The 21446-nt window shown below is 39.6% G+C and overlaps 2 protein-coding genes across 5 annotated transcripts in view; one reads left to right on the plus strand and one right to left on the minus strand.

Annotated features, from left to right (window-relative positions):
• LOC137279258 (uncharacterized) overlaps positions 1 to 1635 on the minus strand; it is a 29767-nt gene extending 28132 nt beyond the window's left edge. The window contains exon 1 of the mRNA XM_067811761.1: positions 336 to 1635. The gene's annotated coding sequence lies outside the window, so the exon portion shown is untranslated. The remainder of the gene's footprint in view (positions 1 to 335) is intronic.
• Positions 1636 to 3400: 1765 nt separating this feature from the next.
• On the plus strand, positions 3401 to 18338 carry LOC137279259 (methyltransferase N6AMT1-like). Of its 4 annotated transcripts, none has more exons than XM_067811766.1 (7): positions 3401 to 3465; positions 11185 to 11322; positions 11901 to 11987; positions 12580 to 12670; positions 13442 to 13525; positions 13894 to 14035; positions 14951 to 18338. In XM_067811766.1, exons 2-7 carry the CDS (start codon positions 11186 to 11188, stop codon positions 15067 to 15069), a joined length of 660 nt encoding a protein of 219 aa, XP_067667867.1. In that variant the 5' UTR covers positions 3401 to 3465; position 11185; the 3' UTR covers positions 15070 to 18338. The 4 variants fall into 4 exon arrangements, with proteins under 4 accessions (XP_067667867.1, XP_067667864.1, XP_067667865.1 ...); XM_067811763.1 differs by lacking the exon at positions 3401 to 3465 and adding an exon at positions 10548 to 10653; XM_067811764.1 differs by lacking the exon at positions 3401 to 3465 and adding an exon at positions 10569 to 10788.
• The last annotated feature ends 3108 nt before the right edge of the window (positions 18339 to 21446 follow it).

The following is a 21446-nucleotide window of genomic DNA, read 5'->3' on the forward strand; positions in this document are numbered from 1 at the left end:
AGGAAGATAAAACTTTCCGTTCAATGTTTTTAAACTGAAAGCCGTGTATGCCATAATCCATGGTACCTTTGCCTTTGGATGAAGTCACTTGGTAGTGTTAAGTCAAAACAAAATTTCCAAATGTTTTACATTAAGGAAAGATTAAAGTACAAATAGAAACGGCGTGGTGTTAAAACTTACGATATAGAAACAGTGTTGTACAAATGTTACAGTCGTATCAGCCATAGGATATATAACCATATTTCACAGCCATGTGATGTACCTAAGATATTTGCTAAGCTTTAACACAGATGTACATCAATTACAGAATGTTAAAGTTGTAAAAATCAACTCACAAATCGTGCTGGAAGGATGTGCCATCGTTCTGCAGTCTTGTTAACAATGATTTAGTTCCTTCGCTCAGTTGGCGGCCTGGGATAAAAAGTAATCGTCTGCTGGTTTATTGTTGGTCGTAAATCCGTCAACAGAAACTGCTAAAAGGCGATTTGAAGTGGGTGGAACTCTTCCCGTTGTAAATGATGGAGTAAGACCAAGTCGCATTCGTGTAAAGAAAACTCTATTTTTCTCCCAGTGTGATCTAAAATGTCAAGGGGTTGGTTTACGCGTTGTGATAATCTATTGTAGGAAACTCCTGCCCTTCCAGATACAACTGACGTTCACCAAACTCATACACACATCGGCATCGAAGCTCAGATTACACGGCAAATAAATCACCCGATGGCAGCTCGAGTTGGTTTTGTGCGTAGACAAATCTAAACTTCCCGGGCCAAGAGTCTCGTGTAGAAATGCTTCGTACCGCATAGCGGCTGTATTGGTCGAGTGTGCTAGTAACACACTCAACTCACATGGTAGTTTTGACAGGTCGAAACCATTGTTTTCTTGGGGAGTGTCAGGTCGGTGTATATCTTCAAAACCAGCATCGGGTGTCTATATCCATCGACAAAATCTATTGCATATTTAAACAAACACAGGGAAAGTCCCGACACATCCGACAAGGCGAGATCTCATCAATAAAAGAAATCGAATAAAATATCCATATCCTGACACCCCTACGCCAACATGCCAGTCGAAATGTCAAGATAATTTCCAGAGAGGAACGCACACCGGCAGAGCTAAATGTTTTTAATCATATATGACAAATTGGTCATGCGTTCGACATTCAGAATCGCACTGGTACTTGAAAGGCCTGCCTCTAGAAAGCTTTACAAATTAATCGGGAATTTAACAAAGCGGTTGATGGAAATGGCCAGCACTATCGGCAAATTCCCTGCTGCTCTGGCCAAAGCCAAGGTATTTTGAAAAACGAGTCTTGAGGAGCAGACAGTATAGACCTCGACTGACAAGGGCGCGGGGGTTGGGCGTGCTGTCACTCAAATAAGATATTCCGGAGTTTGATTGACAGCAAAGTAACATATACGTGACACAGGTTTCCTTGGTTTCACGATGCACGCGCACTAAAGGGAATTGGAAAAGGAATGGGGAGGTTAGCGTCACGCTCTTCACTTTCAAGCTGATTCGGACTGTCAGTCGGAGCTGGGCTTTGGAAATGGATAATTGAATTTAGCATCAAACGTACGAGCATTTAATTATCTTCCGATATAGATCCCGCATCCGTCCGACGGTTAGCTGATTAGCAAAATTGATTTTTTTGCCAGTCCCTTCTACCGTTTTCTTGTGGAACGTAAAGATTTTGTACTTGTCTGGTTGTGTTTGTTCAGCAAAACAGGGTAAGATTTTATGCCTTAATAAATAATACATACAGTACACACTGGTGTCACGCATTCACTGGAATACAGTCAGAGTAATACCACCAGATTCATACCGATTTGCGCATATTACAAACTTGGAACGGAAAGGATATGTTTCCATAATACGAAATAAAATGGATTTTAAAAATACGAATGTTGCCAAAACGTGCCCGAAAACAATCGCCGAAACGCTATAAACTTAAGGTTCAAGAATGCCGTATCAAACACATAACGAGTGAATAACCATTTCCTGTTTGCTTCTTATCAACCACCATCAAACATATGGGTGTATACTTTCTATTAAAGTTTTGTTCCCGTGTAACACGTCAGAGATAATTGTTGCGCAGGCACGGGGACCATTTGGCATTTTTCTTACATGCCAGCCTTGTTTTGTTGTATCGATTATTTAGAATGTACACTAAGTCTGTCTATACCAGAGTCAAGAGAAGAAATCAAACAGGGCCCAAATTCAGGTCTAGAATGATTTAGCAAGTCCAGATTGCCTCAGCTCAAACTCTGAAATAAAGAATTGTTCTGGGCTTAATTTGTTTTGTTTTTTCTGTAAATATTTTTAAATAAAATAACTTTATTTCTGGGACTAAATGTCAGTCTAATGCATACCCCAAAACACGGGAATCACGAACCGAATTCTTGCACTGTATTCCCAGATTTACAGATATTCTATATTGTTATTTAACTCAGTTCCGTAGACTTCACACACCAGGTTTCTGGGCTGACAAAATACAAGTGCTTTGCCTGGCATTGAGCTTTGTCCTCCCAACTGGAAGGTTGACCATGAGAAAAAACAGCATCGGAACTTAAATTGTTTTCCGAACTTTTGCCTTGACGTCCACACGTCGACGTCTTTAAGGTAATAATTGACAGTTCCAAAACAATATAAACACAAAGATCATACTGTCCATCTAACACACTGGCGTCGGTAGTGTTCACTTATCTAGACTTGCCTCTTTTAGTGTAGATTCACAATGTGATTAGCATTCACTACACCCTTGGAGCGAAGCTACCTTTTTCAATTTTCAGGCCCTTCTCCCGATTCATGGTTTTGGGTAGGTTAACGCTAAGTGTCTGAATATATATGGCTTTGACGGAAATTTGTCAGTTTGATTCCACAACTTCTGAAAAAGGATATTTAAAAATATTTACTTTTTTGCTGCACCCGTTTCTGACCCCTTTTACAAGTAAATTTATATTGGTAAGTGTCATCATTAAAGCTTATCTAGACCAAAGTTTCATTTTGATTGTTCCAATGCCTAGTTTCAGAGACGTCTAGTCTGTCGTACAGACCCTGAAGTATAAATATCCAAGAAAGCCCACGCAAGTCTAGAAAATGTGGCAAGTCTAGATTTCCTTAGTTTCTGAAGATGAAGAAAGTCTCAGGGCTCCATTTCATTATATTTTTTTTTCACTATGGACGTTTTTTCAATAAAATATGTTCATTTCAGAGACTAGCTGTTAGTCTAAGAGACGTCCAAACGAGTCAGTGTTCCAATGGGTTCAGAGACGTCCAAACGAGTCAGTGTTCCAATGGGTTAAGAGACGTCCAAACGAGTCAGTGTTCCAATGGGTTCAGAGACGTCCAAACGAGTCAGTGTTCCAATGGGTTCAGAGACGTCCAAACGAGTCAGTGTTCCAATGGGTTCAGAGACGTCCAAACGAGTCAGTGTTCCAATGGGTTCAGAGACCTAGGAACGAGTGAGTGAGTTAAATCCCACTTTTTGAAATATTCCGGTACTATCAATGTGGTGACGACATAAAATGGGTTTCCCAGTTTGTACCTGTGCGATTGTATTACATGTTCGCCACCTTATTTTATAACTATTTTACCACGTTTTACCACCCATAATCCTTTCGTATAATAGGTTAGGGTTAGTAAAGACGATATGATAGATGATAATAATATAATTATGGGACCTCGAGGGTATAGTGAACATATCTTATATCTCCATTATACCATTGTATGGGGAAAACGAACATGTGCGTTCGGCGTGGCGAGCGTGGCTTTAACCACTAAGCTACACTGGCCATATTTCCAATCGTCCGAATACTAAAGAACAAAACTTGATGTACACAGTTTAAAAAATCCGTGTCAAAATCACGTAAGGTCCCGAATATATTATTCACAAATCCTCTATACTGTGTATGTCGGAACCATGTTTGCATTTCAATGACGTGAAAATGTTAGAAATTTAAAGCTGTGGGGGTTTTTTTGCGCGTGACTGATTTATAATTTGATGACTCATCGGCAACGTGTAAACTTTGAAGCCTGTTGCATTGAGGAAATTACCGACATCAAGAAACTATGCCAAACAAACCGAGATGTATTTAAACACCAGGGACGGTTGTAAACAGGCTGGTGTGGCTTGAGCAGGCCAAGGCCACATAGCGAGGGGTCATCTGCTCAATTACTGGCCTCATCCACATCTATGCGCTACATTTAAAAGGGGGTAGCCTAGTCTGTCTCACAGTCCCCGAACCATACTATTTTTCCTACAGCCTAGCCCTCCCTGCAATGATAAAGCCCTGAAAGAAGCCAGTGTAGGTTTCCAAGGCTCAGGATGTCTGGCCTCCCCGTGGCTCATTTTCAAATTAAATGGGTCTATTTCTTACAATCAAACTTACATGTACCCAGAGACAAAGCTTTAGTCTACGGGTAGCCATGCCCTGCCCATTCTTAGCAGTAATTGTCGTCATTTCCTAACTGTTGTTCTTTGTTTGATAGTCACGCACGAAATAATAATGTGAGGTGATCGATAATATAACACCTCAAAATAGATTAGGTATACTGAAGTTATAACTAATTATTCTAAAATATCATCGTATTTACAATTTCAAATGAATTCTGTGTGTTACCATATTCTCCTCACATCGTTTCCAGGTCATTTGTGAAATTGTTATAATATAAAGATCATTCATATGTGTGTTTCTATGTCTGTGTGCCTACTGTGTTTATATTTGTAGTTTATATGATATTGCCAAATATCTTATCTTGGTTGTTTTAGTAGTTGTGTTAGTGAGTGAGCGATCGGGTTTAGTTTTATGCCGCACTCAGCAACATTCCAGCCATATGGTGGCAATCTGGAAATAATTGAGTTTGGACCAGACAATCCAGTGATCAGCAGTGTGAGCATCGATTTGTGTCCTATCTTTGTACTATTATTAGACCACAACATGTCTATGTTCTTCTGAAGTTTGAAAGACTGTCAGTCGTTTTGTTTTTAAACTGAAACTGTATGATCTAGACATGCATGCGATTTCTTGGATTTTGTGCTCCAAGAGTATGTATGGTTGCCTAGGTTCTAAAGTGATGGATTGGAAGACTGGTATTAGAGGACCATATACTGGTGTTAGAGGACCATATACTGATGTTAGAGGACCATATACTTGTGTTGGAGGACCATATACTTGTGTTAGAGGACCATATAGTTGTGTTAGAGGACCATATAGTTGTGTTAGATGACCATATAGTTGTGTTAGAGGACCATATACTTGTGTTAGATGACCATATAATGATGTTAGGGGACCATATAGTTATGTTAGAGGACCATATACTTGTGTTAGATGACCATATACTGATGTTAGGGGACCATATAGTTGTGTTAGAGGACCATATACTTGTGTTAGATGACCATATAATGATGTTAGAGGACCATATAGTTATGTTAGAGGACCATATACTTGTGTTAGATGACCATGTAATGATGTTAGGGGACCATATACTTGTGTTAGATGACCATATAGTTGTGTTAGATGACCATATAGTTGTGTTAGAGGACCATATACTTGTGTTAGATGACCATATAATGATGTTAGGGGACCATATAGTTATGTTAGAGGACCATATACTTGTGTTAGATGACCATATACTGATGTTAGAGGACCATATAGTTATGTTAGAGGACCATATACTTGTGTTAGATGACCATATACTTGTGTTAGATGACCATATAATGATGTTAGGGGACCATATAGTTATGTTAGAGGACCATATACTTGTGTTAGATGACCATATAGTTGTGTTAGAGGACCATATACTTGTGTTAGATGACCATATACTGATGTTAGAGGACCATATACTTGTGTTAGATGACCATATAATGATGTTAGGGGACCATATAGTTATGTTAGATGACCATATAGTTGTGTTAGATGACCATATAGTTGTGTTAGAGGACCATATACTTGTGTTAGATGACCATATAATGATGTTAGGGGACCATATAGTTATGTTAGAGGACCATATACTTGTGTTAGATGACCATATACTGATGTTAGAGGACCATATAGTTATGTTAGAGGACCATATACTTGTGTTAGATGACCATATACTTGTGTTAGATGACCATATAATGATGTTAGGGGACCATATAGTTATGTTAGAGGACCATATTCTGGTGTTAGAGGATCATATTCTGGTGTTAGAGGATCATATAAAGGTGTTAGCGGGTCATATATAAGCGTCAGAGGACCATGTACCGGTGTTCGTTGACCATATACGGGTGATAGAGGATAATTTGGACTTTGACTTGTCACAGGTCCATGTAAAATACTCCGCTAAACACAAATTTTGGCCTTATAACACATTATAAAACATTAACAGTCTAAAATCTTTTTTGAAGTGTAAGGGACCAACATTGAAAGCATATATCTTTATATATCTAGCACTGTTTAATTCGAGAAATATTTGTTGTTTATATATTCAGGAAAATGTGAAAATGTTTGTGAAAATGCGGTTAGTTGATACACTGTAAGACTCCATGCCCCATCGTTTCGTGTTGTACCTATGGTTGCTTGAGACAAGACAAACGGTAGTTTTTTGGTAGTGTTCGCTTATCTAGACTTGCCTGTTTTAGTGTAGATTCACAATGTAATTAGCATTCACTACACCCTTGGAGCGAAGCTACCTTTTCAATTTTCAGCCCCTTCTGTCGATTCATGGTTTTGGGTAGGTTAACGCTAAGTGTCTGAATGTATATGGCTTTGACAGAAGCTCGTCAGTTTGATTCCACAACTTCGCAAAAAGGATAGTTAAAACATATTTGCTTTTTTGTTGCACCCGTTTCTGACCCCTTTTACAAGTAAATTTATATTGTTAAGACACATCATTAAAGCTTATCTAGACCCAAGTTTCATTTTGATTGTTCCAATGCCTGGTTTCAGAGACGTCCAAACGAGTCAGTGTTCCAATGGGTTCAGAGATCTAGGAACGAGTGAGTGAGTTAAATCCCACTTTTTGAAATATTCCGGTACTATCAATGTGGTGACGACATAAAATGGGTTTCCCAGTTTGTACCTGTGCGATTGTATTACATGTTCGCCACCTTATTTTATAACTATTTTACCACGTTTACCCATAATCCTTTCGTATAGTAGGTTAGGGTTAGCAGAGACGATATGATAGATGAAAATAATATAATTATGGGACCTCGAAGGTATAGTGAACATGTCTTATATCTCCATTATACCATTGTGTGGGGAAAACGAATCTGGGCTTTCGGCGTGGCGAGCGTTCGCTTTAACCACTAAGCTACACCGGCCATATTTCAAATCGTCCGAATACTAAAGAACAAAGGATCAAAACGGCCGGTCTCTGAATTGAAATTAATTGAGAAGGTGCCGCATTGAGAACGTAGGGAATTCTTGAATTACTTCTCATTTAAGTTTCTTATTTGCATTGTACAAACGTTTTCGTAGAAGGGAAAATAATGTGTGTGGATGGTGATCAATAGTGCGAATTTTTTGTTGTGTCGGTTTTTGGTGTTAAGCATTATTTGCTTACTCGAAACTCTTTATAATGTAATTCACTGGCATGTTATCTGATGTTATAAATTCCTTACGCGAGGGGATTTATAAAATTTATGCACAATCCTGTCACACCTTGGCTGAGAAGCTGCCGGTGTGACTTTGCATCTCTATCATTTCACTCACAAATCCATGTGAGCTGTTTCAACGCGTATGTCGTGTCCTAGTGGTGTAAATATACGATATTTTAGAAGGGCTTCATTGACTTTTCGCGCTACATCTTGGTGTTGGATAAAAGGTAATTGATCTGCACGCGGGGATTCTCAGTTTATCGAGCACAAATGTCCCTTGTAGCATCAGCCAGTACAAAACCACTGTACAAGTGTTGTGTTTCCCCTTCACTCAGCACCTGAACACAGCGTGTTTTGTATGTTCCTGTCAGGGACATCACACAATATGTTACAGTACCGCATTACTGCGGTAAATAACCAAATCCAACTGAGAGAATAATTACTAATTTTGGCAGTTTTTCAGACGCAAATAATCGACACACACAACAAGCAGTGTTTTTGTTCTCTTAACAAAAGCAAGCCTCCTCTTTATCCCCGCCTCAGAGTCATCTCCCTCTCTCTCTCTGCCCCCGCCTCCCACTATATCTCATCGAGCCTGACCACCCTGCCCATGTCACAGGAAAATCTCCACGGGTACTATAACTTACTTCGTTCAAATGTAATTATGTCACTTTACATGTCGTTGCGTGTGTTTACAAATAATTGAGTCTGTATCGAACACTCCAGGGGTCAATAGCACGAGCAAGTATCAACGCTTTTGGATGCACGTGTATGTACACTTGCTCCATTTGTATTTCGTGTACGTATGTGTGGCTATATAACGTGTATGCAAAGAACAAGTATTTCTCAATCTATGTGTTGTGTTTACTCAAGAAATGTAACGACTGTTGAGACTGGGCAAAGAAAATACATAGTTGATAGCCACTGTACGATATACCAGACACGGTATCAGGCTGTGCCTTTATTGATTGTAGCCGCTACGACACTCGGAACCGTAAACTCTGTTAAACAGGTAGCTGGAATAGTAGTTATGTTCTGAAGTCTGTTTCTGAATACTTAACTACCGGGCAAAAGAAGCTTATCACCTAATGTTGTGGCTCCTAAAGAAGACACCTAGACATATATCACAGAAATATTATTTATTACACAAAATATAAATTTGTATAATATCAATGCCCAGTCTGGTCAGTGGTCACGGAATCAAGCACAAAACTGGGGTTAGAATAAAATATTACCCAGTCACAGGTCATTTTCAAGATGTGTTTCATGTCACATAATGGAACCGTTCAACTGTGTTACGACCCCTTGAATCGATACATGCCAATACACGTCTCCTCGTGGATGGCGTATGTCGCTGGATGACGTCGGGAGGAATTCTGTGCCGAAGATCCAAGAGAACTTGTTCGATCTGCTGTCGATCTGCTGGTGGAGGGTGTCTAAATTGTTTAACAAGAAGATCCCAGAGATGCTCTGTCGGATTCATATCCAGAGATTGTGCTGGACAGGGCAATACGTTGAGGTACATGCTGTAGAGGTAGTCAGGTACGGGCCTGGCGTTATGTGGACGTGCATTGTCCAAGAACAAACCCTTCGGCTTTGACGCACAAGTGGTAACACAACTGATCTCGAGACTTTTTGTCTCTGTACCTTTGAGCAGTCAAATTTGCATGAAGTATGACAATTCGTGTTCTCTTCTGACCGCAAATCCCACCCCATAAAATGACACCGCCTTCACCAAAAGGGTTCACCTCTTGGACACAATTTGGTGTCAGTCTCTCCCAATCACGTCGCTGCCACTGACGTACAGTTCGAGCCCATTATAACCTGCGTTGACAGTGTTTTACGGGTCTAATGTCCATTTATACTCCTTTTGTAATTGTTCACGCCTACACGAAATGAACTTAATCATGTACTTATGCTACTCGTCTTGGCGAATATTTTCTGGAAACATTTCACTTTATGGCAGCATCTGTAATCGCGAAAACGTTGATTTAAAAGTTTCTTTTGCCTAGTAGATTAGTTCTTAAATGATTCATTCGACTTAAAATCACACTTCAGTTCAATAAAACAGAAATACAATCATAGTTTTGTTTGGTTGTTGTTCAACGCGGCCTTCAACAGTTTTTTTTGCAGTTTTTTAGGCTTGGGTCTGTAAATTGTCGATTCTGGACTAGACAAACCAGTGATATACGAAGTTGAGATAATGTAGATTGACATGTGAAAATCACCACTGAACTTCGTGATGCACACTGGGGGCTAGTAAAAGAAAACGGACCCCTATTCAGATTCTTCTTCAGCAACCCAGAAACGACTCAGCCTGTACTAGAACGCGACTAAAGGATACGTAAGTCAGGTTCACTTATCTGACAGATCCAGCATTCGTGTCTTGAATACGTATATCGATGCTCATGATGTCAGTCACTGGATTATCGGGCCCAGACAGCTCAAACAGCCCAACACTTAAAACACTGACCAAGTTCGTAAATATCCATGTTCGTAAATATGACACAGTCTAGTCTTCTAGTCTGCTATTTCAATAGCAATCTTGAACAGACACACCTAAGCTTGTTCAGTACAGACCGAAGCGCACTGAGGACATCGTTCGAGTAGAATATGTGGGACTATCAGACTAGCATCTAGTCTCTGAAACGAACATATTTTACAGAAAAATACTGTTAATGAAATAATAATTATTAAATATAAAGAAAAGGGGTCCATGGACATTCTTCATTTTCAGATAAAACTATAGGAATCTAGATATGCCACATATTCTAGACTTGCATGGGCTTTCTTCGATATGTTGTTTCAGGGTTGGTATAACAGAATGTGCGACTTTCAGCATAACAGAGTCCCAGGTAATGTCGTGTTCGAGATTTTACTTGCGCTTCACATACTTTGAGTCCCACGCCGAATAGCCGTTTCGCAACACATAAACGCTACCAGTTTAACGTCCTTGCAAAGGGCAAATAACTCTCAACCCCGTTCGTAGGTAAACAACCACATGTGAAAGTTTGTGCGGCGTCCCATGAACCTATGGGCTGTGATTGAATTCCACATGCCAATAAAGCGGGAAAGTAGGCTGTTGCAATGACACATTATGGACTAAAAGTGTTTTCAATATGAGAGTTTCATCTAGGAGTCGAATTCTTTAGCTTGACCTATCAAGGGACTGCTGCTCCAGTCTATTGCTAATCCTACTTCCAATCCAAGTACTTGTTCTACTCCAGATTTCTAGTGCTGTTCGATCATAACGGTGACTTGGTTAATATTATTGACATTATAGTCGTCTGGGTGTCATGGCGATTTCACAGTAACGATGTAATTTAATCACTAATTACAAGTGATACAATTTCCATCAAATCGACCGGAATTAATTTGCCCACAACAATATGACGTTCATTGATTTAAAGGATTTGACAACAATTGTTATATGGATTCTTTGACAGTCCCAGGAATTTCGAAAATTGGCATTGAATTATGTTTAGAATTTCTCACTGAAACATGTATATAAATAATAATTCTTCCTATTGTACATATGAGAGTATCTTGCAGTCATTCTAAAGTATCTTGAGTCATTCTGACTCATTCTGTCTACCTGTTTGCAGCATGTCTGGCATGTTTTCCACCCCAGACTTGGGTCACGTGAGCAGCTCAGATTACAACCATGTCTATGAGCCTGCAGAAGATTCATTCCTCTTCCTTGACGCCCTGGAACAAGAACATGACTTCCTTGCTAAGCTGAGGTACAGTGACCCACAGATGAGTGGAATTAATCAAGGCATTGTTTATGTATGTTGTGCTACGTTGCTATTAGAAGCTACTGTCAATGGTAACACAGGTCCTATAGCAGTATATTACATAGTCTGTCTGACAGTCTGTGAACCACATATTTTTACCTACTGCCAAATGCTAAGGCCTTAACTGAAGCAAGTCTAGATTTCCTCATGTTCAGAGGTTCTGAATCTCTGGTTTCCCTGGAGCTCCTTTTAATGGGTTCGTTTGTTAATATAAAAATGATAGATATTCAGAGACTAAGCATTTGTCTATATACTACAGGCCAGTTCTGTCTGTGATGGAGTGTAATTAAACAACTCACCCTGAGCTCATATTTCATTAAAAAGACATTTTATCAACTGTACAATATCCACTTCTTTTGGATAGCACATGACCTGACATATTCTCTGCAGCATACCATATAATTTGTTGGTATGAATTCAGCCAGAAATGTTTAATTTGTTGCACCACTGTGGATCGTTATAAGGGTGGAATTTTATAGCTATGTATTGAAACAGAATGTATTTCAATTTATGGATGATTTCAGGCCAACAGTGTGCCTGGAGATTGGTTCTGGATCTGGGGTCTGTATCACCTTCCTTGCCAGGATGTTGGGCTCTTCAAGTGTGTATATGTGAGTCAACATCTGCCTTCTTTTATAGTACAAAGATCCTAGCTGTGACCAAAGGCTCCTGAGCTTTTCTCTGTTAGATACACCTGCCGCTGTTTGTTATGGCTTGGGATCCTGGATCTTCCCCGCGATGTGATATTGCTGGAATAAGCGACATGAATACTCTCTCACTCACTCAGTCACTCAGTCACTCATTCACTCGCTCAGCCACATATTCAGTCACTCATTCACTCACTCAGCCACATATTCAGTCACTCATTCACTCACTCAGCCACATATTCAGTCACTCCCTCACTACTCAGCCACATATTCAGCTACTCACGCACTCAGAATGGAAACTATGAATTTCCTTTGGTTCGTTGTATGATACCATTCTCAGAAGTAAATAATGTAGTGATTGATATTACGGTCAGTAATCCATGCTGTGCTTTACTTGTAGAATAACTTCAGAAGTCAAGTTGTGATCCTCTCAATATCCCAGATCAACCAATGTTCCATAAATGACTGAACATTATTTTGTCACAGCTGGATGTGTGTATGGTAACGTACAACACGAGTTACCTCCCTTAGACCAGATTGTGTCTTTCTGTTGTAGGAGTACAGACATCAATGTGAAGGCAGCTTGCATCACGAGAGAGACAGCCTGCAGGAACTCGGTCATTGTGGAACCTGTTGTCACAGATCTGGTATGTTGTGGTGGTTCGACAAATACAGGGAACGACTTGTGTTAACTGAGACGGGATATTTTTCATTTTACCAATAGACCTCTAGCATGTTCATTATTGAACTGACTTGTGAAGTTCCGGGGTAGAATAAGTCTTCACCAACCCATGCTTGCCACATAGGGAGACTATACTTCTCATAAGAAGCGACTAATGGGATCAGGTGGTCATACTGTCTAACTTGATTGACACATATCATCGGTTCCCAATTGCTCAGATTGATGTTCATGCTGTTGATCACTGATTTATCTGGTTCAAACTTGATAATTTACAGACCACCGTCATATAGCAGGAATATTGGTTAGTGCGACATTAAACTAAACTCACTCACTCATTATTCAACTTGTGGCATGCATGAAATGAAAAAAGAGTAGCAGCTTCCTTGTATTATATTTGAAAAGTTATTAGTGCATTTAACACTCTGTCCATGAAGCTGGAATTATGCTGTCATAACAATAAACATGCACTCATGTTTTTGGACATTATTATGTTCATGCCATTTACTTATCAGAACTTGAATATTGACTTAACACTCTTAGCATATAAACATGCACTTTGGCTGGATTTGATTTGCATATTGGTCTTTATAAATGTTTCATTTCAGAAGTCACTGACTATATTGAGGATTGATATAATTGTCCTAACATACCCAAAACCTATTATAAAAGTAGTAGCATTGCCATTTTCTTGAGACTATTTAACTAAATATTGTAGAAAAGTCTATTACTGTTACAGGTGAACTGTCTATCATCTCGCCTCACTGGTTGCATTGATGTGCTGCTCTTCAACCCACCGTATGTAGTGACACCAAGTCAGGAGGTAGGGTGTTGCTTTTCAACCCACCATATGTGATCATGTCTTTTGCTTTCAATACAATGTGAGAATGCTCTTATCATCATGATCATGTAATTTCTGAGCATCTTTATCCTTATTCTATTGCGGGAATATATCTGGACACTTTATCCATTGCAAAGATCAAAATTGCCAGCAAAACTGTAAAGACCAAAATAAAGATAAAAAGATTTCTTTTGAAGGCTGACATCTGAATGGCCAAAGAACCAGCACTTACTTTGGAGTGGTCAAAGTCAGTTAAAGTTGGCTGAGGTTCATTCAGCAGGCAGCGAAGTCTCCTATATCTGAGTTCTGATTTTACTGATGTCTTTATCGTCACTGCTCCTTGCACACAGGTGGGCAGCACAGGCATTGAGGCATCATGGGCAGGAGGTATCAGAGGCCGGGAGGTCACGGACAGGTTATTTCCCATGGTTTCATCAATCATGTCACCAGAAGGCGTCTTCTACCTTGTCATTATCAAGGAAAATAATCAAGGTGATGATAGGCTTTAACAAACACACTATAGCTACTTTGGAATCATGCTTGTCCATTGGGTGTATTCAAGGGAGATAATTCCATAGCTGTACAACTATCTCATAACGAGTTTGATGTGTCAGTGTAGATACTAACACCACTGTCCAGCAGTTGATGTGTTTCTCATTTGCTTTATAACAATGTTGGTATCTACCCCAACATATTACGCATTTTAATTAAGAAGTTGTGTGTACCCATAGTTATGTCCCTTGTTCATCATAACACCGTATGAATGCTATGTCAGCCCCAAAGGCATACAGTTTGAATCCTCTGTTGAACTTAGTTATAATATATACAAGTATACAGTGCTCTTCAGTTTTACAAGTCTGGTTTGTAGTTATTGACCAGATGATATGGCTGAAAAATTGTACAAAACAATGGTGAAAGGATCATAGTCTGCACAGGTGCTAAAGATGTATACCCTGGGTACTTTTTGTAACCATGTCCTCGCCAAAATCAGAATACAAGAATGTGCACTAGGACAATTCCACTGTGTTTTTATCGGAACTGCTATACAGTTGTATTAGACACATTTTATTATGTAAGAAATATTTCTAGATGAGCATTACCAATCACAGTCAATCAAACAGGTACACCTACATATGGTTTCGTCTTTAGGTTGCAGATTATAGACTAGTTTGCAAGAAAATACAGCTGGTAATTGTCATCTCTACATGAAAAAGCCAATGTCAAGCAGAAAAGGAGATGCAATTTAAATGGCAATTTGTGTCTAGTGTTATTTCATATCAGTGTGAGTTGTAAATACAGTTTTGTTTACACATGAGTTTGCTGAATGGTTGTGATGTATTTTTCTGTACATATACAATACTCAGTTATTTACTTGAACTACAACACAACTCAACAACAATTTTTCAGATGAAATCGAGGATATTATGAAGAAGAATGGCTTCCAAATGGTTGTTGTGAAAAGTCGTCGATCTGGTCCTGAATTCCTCTCAGTGTTGAAATTCACCCGACTTGCTGCTGTCACTTGACACAAGTTATCAGGCTGGTTTCCAAGTCAGTGTGTTCCAGACCTGAGGTAGAAGTTATAGGTGCCTGCTAAATTGTGTATGGAAGATACCAAACTGAATCAACCTGAATCTCAGGGGACACAAAATGCTGCAAATAGAATGACACATCAAAGCTGCAATTATCATTTTTGATGTTATATTGACTGAGAAAAATGTACAAAAATACAAACAATATTCTCTTCAGAAATAATTCTTCTTTGCAATTATCTCACATCTCTTTGTAATGTACATAGTATGCGACTGGAGTGATATGGGTGACTGTATCAACAGAATGGGAGGGGTGGTGGGGATAGGCTTGTGGTTTGAGCAGTCGCTTGTCTGACTGAATTCCCCCAATGGGTACAATGTGGGCAGCCCATTTCTAGTATCCGGTGATATTGCTGGAACGTTTCTAAGAGCAGTGTAAAACTGTACTCACACACTTACCTGTAATGGGACATGGGGTCAGTGTAGTGGTTCAAGCATTCGCTTGTCACTCTGAAGACCCAGGTTCGATTCCCCACGTGGATACAATGTATGTATCGCATTCCTGGGGTCTCCTACCCTAATGTTGCTGGAATATTGCTAGACACAGGGTTAAACCAAACTCACTCAAACTGTACAAGTTTGATGAAATTTTGAGTTTACCTTTGTTTCTGTTTTCTTTTGTTGAGAAGTCCAAAGTACTCAAGATAGTTGAAACTATAGTTGTAATGAAGTTGAAATTTCCATATCAAAAAGGGCAAGATATACTAACAGTCAGAAGAGAGGGGTTTCTGATGTTGTCACTTTAGTATTAGACACAAAGGTTTCTTGTATGGTTTTGCTTGTGTTTATTTTTGACACTGGACTATTCCAGCTATGTGGTGGCTGTTGTTGAGAATTTATTCTGGACCATACAATCCAGTGATTGATATCGTAAGCATCAATCTACGCTGTTGGGGTACAAGGTCATGCATCAGCTAGGTCTGCAAACCTGATCACCTGTTTCCATTAGTCGCCTGTTAGGGCATGCATGGGTCCTGTGAAGATCTGTGTTAGAACTGGCCTTCAGCAACCACTGCTTGTTGTAAGAGGCGATTAACAGGATCAAGTGGTCAGGCTTGCAGACTTGGTTGACACATGTCCTTGTGTAAATGCAAGATTTTATTACAAACATTTCAGTGTACAAACTCTTTAAAATGAATTTGTTTACCAAGTATTACAACTGGTTTTAATCATTTTATCCATGGTGGTCCAATGAATGAAACACTTTGTTATGTCCAAAGTTCATTTAATCTAAATTCACAATTACAAGCATGTGCTTCAAAATGCATGAGCTTTGGAGAGGTCATGATGTGACCTTTGATGTGACATGTGAGCTTACTCATTTACTGGCCACATGCAACCATTGTTTACACTTTTGACTGATAAGTATTGGACCTCCATGCTGCCTGGTTGTCACCCAGCTGACTGTAAACTGAACAATGTACAGACACACATGTGGGTACTTTATCTTTTCATTTCTAGGTTATGCTGTGTCTAAATTACAATGAAACTTTTAATACGCCAAAATGTTAGTTGGTTAGTGCAAAAATTGTTAATGTTTCACAAATTGTAAGTTTGTGGTTGTTAATTGTATGCACATATCATGTGAGTGAGATATTGAATGTTGTGTACTATGAAATTTGTACATTTTCTGAATTTCATTGAAAGATCTTGTTTGTTGTAGTTTTCTGAACCTCATCAACAACTTTACTCCTCAACTCAATTAACAGCAGTATTTGCTAAAAGTCCGGATGAGTTACAGCGTTGTATCAATATCTTTAGAGAATATTGTGTAAAGTGGATGTTAAAATTAATTATCGAAAAGATTAAATTAGTCATATTTGGCTCTGAAACTGCAAGGGTGAATTTCCACAAATATTATTTTGCTGATGTACATTTGAACATGTCTAACACTTATACTGATCTTTGGAAAAAAAAATCGGAAATATAATGCTGCCATTGAATCTTGGAACAAGGCCTGAAAGCAATGTTTTGGTTGTTAGCTAAAACAAGAAATTTACACTTACCGCCTTTTTAAAGCAATTGAGCATATGGTTGCACCAATATTATTGTATAGTTGTGAAATATGGGACCCAAATAAGTTTGAAAAGTTAGAATCAGTCCATAGATTGTTTATTAAGAAGGTGCTTCATCTATGTAAAGCTACCCCGTCTTATATGTTGTATGGCATGACAGGATGCCTGCCTTTAAATATCATAGCCCCCCAAAAGAGTATTATCCTATTGGTGCAAAATTTTGGATAATGAAAACCAAAATAATTTTACACTTAAAGTGTACACTTAAATATTAACAGTTAAGTTAGTATCAACCGGTTTGGTTACGTTATGTTAAATCTATTTTAGACGATTCTGGTTTATCTTATGACAGATATAGACTAACAGCTAGTCTCTGAAATGAACATATTTTACTGTAAAAACTTTCATAGTGAAAAAAAAATAATATAATGAAATGGAGCCCTGAGACTTTCTTCATTTTCAGAAGCTATGGAAATCTAGACTTGCCACGTTTTCTAGACTTGCGTGGGCTATCTTGGATATGTATACTTCAGGGTCTGTACGACAGACTAATAACTGATATATCAAGAACTGTATTAATAGGAACTGGCTCCTCTGTAAAGTTGGACGAACTCTAATGGATCAGTTTATGACAGTTTATCGTCTACAGATAAAGCATATGATTGTATAAAACCGTTGTTTGGTGCTGAAGACTACATTTTATTACCAGATAAAATTTCACAACCACTTTTGACAATTAGGGATAGTAATCCTGCTGAGTAGGACGCTGGCATAAAGTGCCTGTTAGTCACAGAAAGTGTCTGTTGTGTAACTCTGGTGAAGTGGGTGATGAGTACCACCAGGTTTTTGAGTGTGACTCTTTATTAGCAGGTAGAAATAAGTCATTATTAAAGTGTTGTTGTAAAAGATCCAGTTACTTTAGATTGAATAGTCTTTCATGAAAAACATACACAATTGTTGATAGGTTAAGCAAATATATTACATGTGTTTATGTAACCCTTTCAAAACTTTAATGATACTGCAATATATATGTATCACTGTCTATCTCTACTGTGCACATTGCATGTATTTGTGTAAACCTTCAAGCTTTTAATGATATTGCACCGTATGAAAATCAACACTACATTTTTTATTGCTGTACTATGTACCACTGTGAGTGGTTTTAGTGAATAAAAGAAACGAACTGAAGCGAGAAACATTCATTGCTCAGCATCAGTGCCCCTTTAAGGTACCTTATCCACACTTCTCTAAAAGTCAACACTGTATTTCGCTCATTAATGCTAACTATCAGCCCCCAGCGAAGCTACCAGATTATTTATTCTAAAAACAAATTACATATTAAAATTACAATATGAAATCAAATAGGTCGAACGAATTTATGCAAGGTTGCCAATCTTTATTTCAAGGGAACACTCTACAGTTATGTACCTTGGAACGCTCTTTACTAATATCGTATGATGCAACTTGTGATTGAGGCCTGTTCGGCAAACACATACATGGCAAGTGTTACCTCTTTAGGCTCTGCCTGCCTGCCGGTCTGTCTGTCCGTCCGTCCGTCACGTTGTACGTGACAATGTGCCTTTAACAGCAAGACGAAACAGTAAAGTGAAATACATGTATTCGTTCTGTATGTGGATGTTCAGCTGACCTGATCAAGTGAATACTAATGCATTGGTTAGTTCTGAAAGGGAGACGGTGTTTTCGTAGGCTGAACCAGTTCGCGGTGGATTCGTAACCTAGACTGGTTTGCAGACGGTGATTTCGTGGGCGTGTATGAATTATTGAATAACATTATTTTGCAAGCATATTGATTTTGATAAATCACTAGGCTTGTGTATACATACCAAAGTTGTTTTGCTTTGTTTTCAGTGATAGGAAACTTAGGACAGCTGAGGACAAAAAAAGGTGTGATTGAAGAGTGAACCAATATTTTCCAGTATCTCGTTTATTTATATAAATGTATTCGGATTTAGCATCTGGTGTTTTCAGTGATAACTGAACTGGGTTTAGAGAGTGATAGCGAGGGTGAATCGGATCGTGAAAGTAACTGACGTCTGTACGTTGTAAAACTTACCATAACCAAACTAGACAGCATATAACTATATGAACAATTCAGTCAAAAATGAAATGATTGTTTTTCTGAAATGTTTTTCGGGACACGTTCTATACCGATTCCATGTATCCATGTTTCGCACGAACGCAACATTAATAACATTCTCTGCTTCCCTATTTAATGAAGTTAACTCTACCTGCAGTTTGAGCCATTTGACCTCCAGTGTCATGCATATGAAGAGTAGCTAAGGTCAAGCTGAACAAGCTGTGATGTCTCTTCCCAAGCAGTGCTCAATCCCGAGACTCGTTCCTGTCCTTCCGGCACATGAGAGAAGCGGTATGTCGGAAGGGCTGATACAAAATCATGTATATCACAATCTTGAGGAAATGGTATACAAACAGAAATGAGCTGAAAGACAACCACAAGATTTGGAATGGCCCGACGCGTTCTGGCCACGGTTCAAATGTTCCATGTAACACATAGAAGATGTGGCTGAAGAGGCTCGCCAAGATGTAGCACAGACAGGTCCCGCTAGTGAATTTGGTAACCTTCACCTTATCGTATAAATTAATGTTCGAATTAGGGATAGGTTGTATCTTTCTCACATATTTCCAGATTTTGATGTAAGAGAACGCGTTCACAAAGGGAGATAATCCGTACACGGCAATATCGCACATCATCCACGACCACGCATGGGAGGGCACGTACACGAGGATGACGTCACCAGATTTCTCATTCGTTCTGGTCGTGAAGTTCGCCAGTCTTGTGAAAGGTAGACTCAAATTCACGACCCATGAGATGACGATGAAAAGGATGACATAAAACGTTTTCATGTGCTTCCGATAGAAGTTACTGTGGCACACAGCCACGTACAGATTGCAGCTGATTGCTGCAAATGTAGTGATGGTCACGCCGATAAGCCCCGTGCTTACAATGTAACACGTCTCCCTCATCTTCCCATATGCATCACTCTGGGATTCATTTTGGGATTCATTTTGAGGGAAGAACTTACACTGCAAGGCGATGTAGAACACTATGTCTGCACAGGTTTGACTGATCAGAAGCGTTCCTGTGTGAGAACGGAGGTATCTCGTCTTTCGTGTAATGATAATTATCAAAATATTTTCCAGTACCAACAAAACTGTAAGAACGTACATAGTGATGGTTAGAGCAGTGACATACTTCAATGCTGTAGCCGGAGCAGGTGTTTCAGACATGTTTCTGCTGGTATATTCTGTTACAGGAAACGTTACAGTCGGTACCAGTGTAGCAGACGGCTTTGTAGTCGGGACCGCTGCAGAGGCGATTGTTGTGGTAGGGACTAGCGTATCAGACGACGTTGGAGTCGGGACTGCTGCTGAGGCGATTGTTGTGGTAGGGACTAGCGTATCAGACGACGTTGTAGTCGGGACCGCTGCTGAGGCGATTGTTGTGGCAGGGACTAGCGTATCAGACGACGTTGTAGTCGGGACCGCTGCAGAGGCGATTGTTGTGGTAGGGACTAGCGTATCAGACGACGTTGTAGTCGGGACCGCTGCAGAGGCGATTGTTGTGGCAGGGACTAGCGTATCAGACGACGTTGTAGTCGGGACCGCTGCAGAGGCGATTGTTGTGGCAGGGACTAGCGTATCAGACGACGTTGTAGTCGGGACCAGGGTTGCAGATAGTGTCGTAGTGGGGACTTGGGTAGCAGCCTTCGTTGTAGTGGAGACGAAGGTAGCAGTTGGCGTTGTTATGGACACCAGAGTAGTAGAAGACTTTGTAGCAAGGACGACCATAGAGGCAACCCTTGTGGCAGGGGCCAGATTAGCGGACGACGTTGTCTTAGGAGTCATGGCGGCAGATGTTAATGCGACTGTATCCACGGCATGATCTGATGTTGACATGAGAATGATCAAGAAACACAACAGCGAAATGTTCACCGTCGAAGCTGACATCATGAAGCACCTTGGACGTTGCTGGACTACATTGAAATGTGGTCATATATATGCCTGGAAACGCGCATTTATCACACGAATTACAAACACTAGAGTCGGGCATCTCGTGCGCTACAGATGCTGTGAGAATATAATTGTACATAATAAGCGATGTATGGCAGTGATAAGTATTTCCTTCTCATACCTGGGCCGTGATTTACGACGAAAAACATAAAAATGCATTTGCACAGGAAATCATGACAGAAAAAGTCGATTCTTGTAGAATGAACTACAGACACGGATCGGGAAATCATGTCTTTGGGACAA

Source organism: Haliotis asinina, chromosome 3, assembly GCF_037392515.1.
Source record: "Haliotis asinina isolate JCU_RB_2024 chromosome 3, JCU_Hal_asi_v2, whole genome shotgun sequence".
NCBI classification, from domain to species: Eukaryota; Metazoa; Mollusca; class Gastropoda; order Lepetellida; family Haliotidae; genus Haliotis; species Haliotis asinina.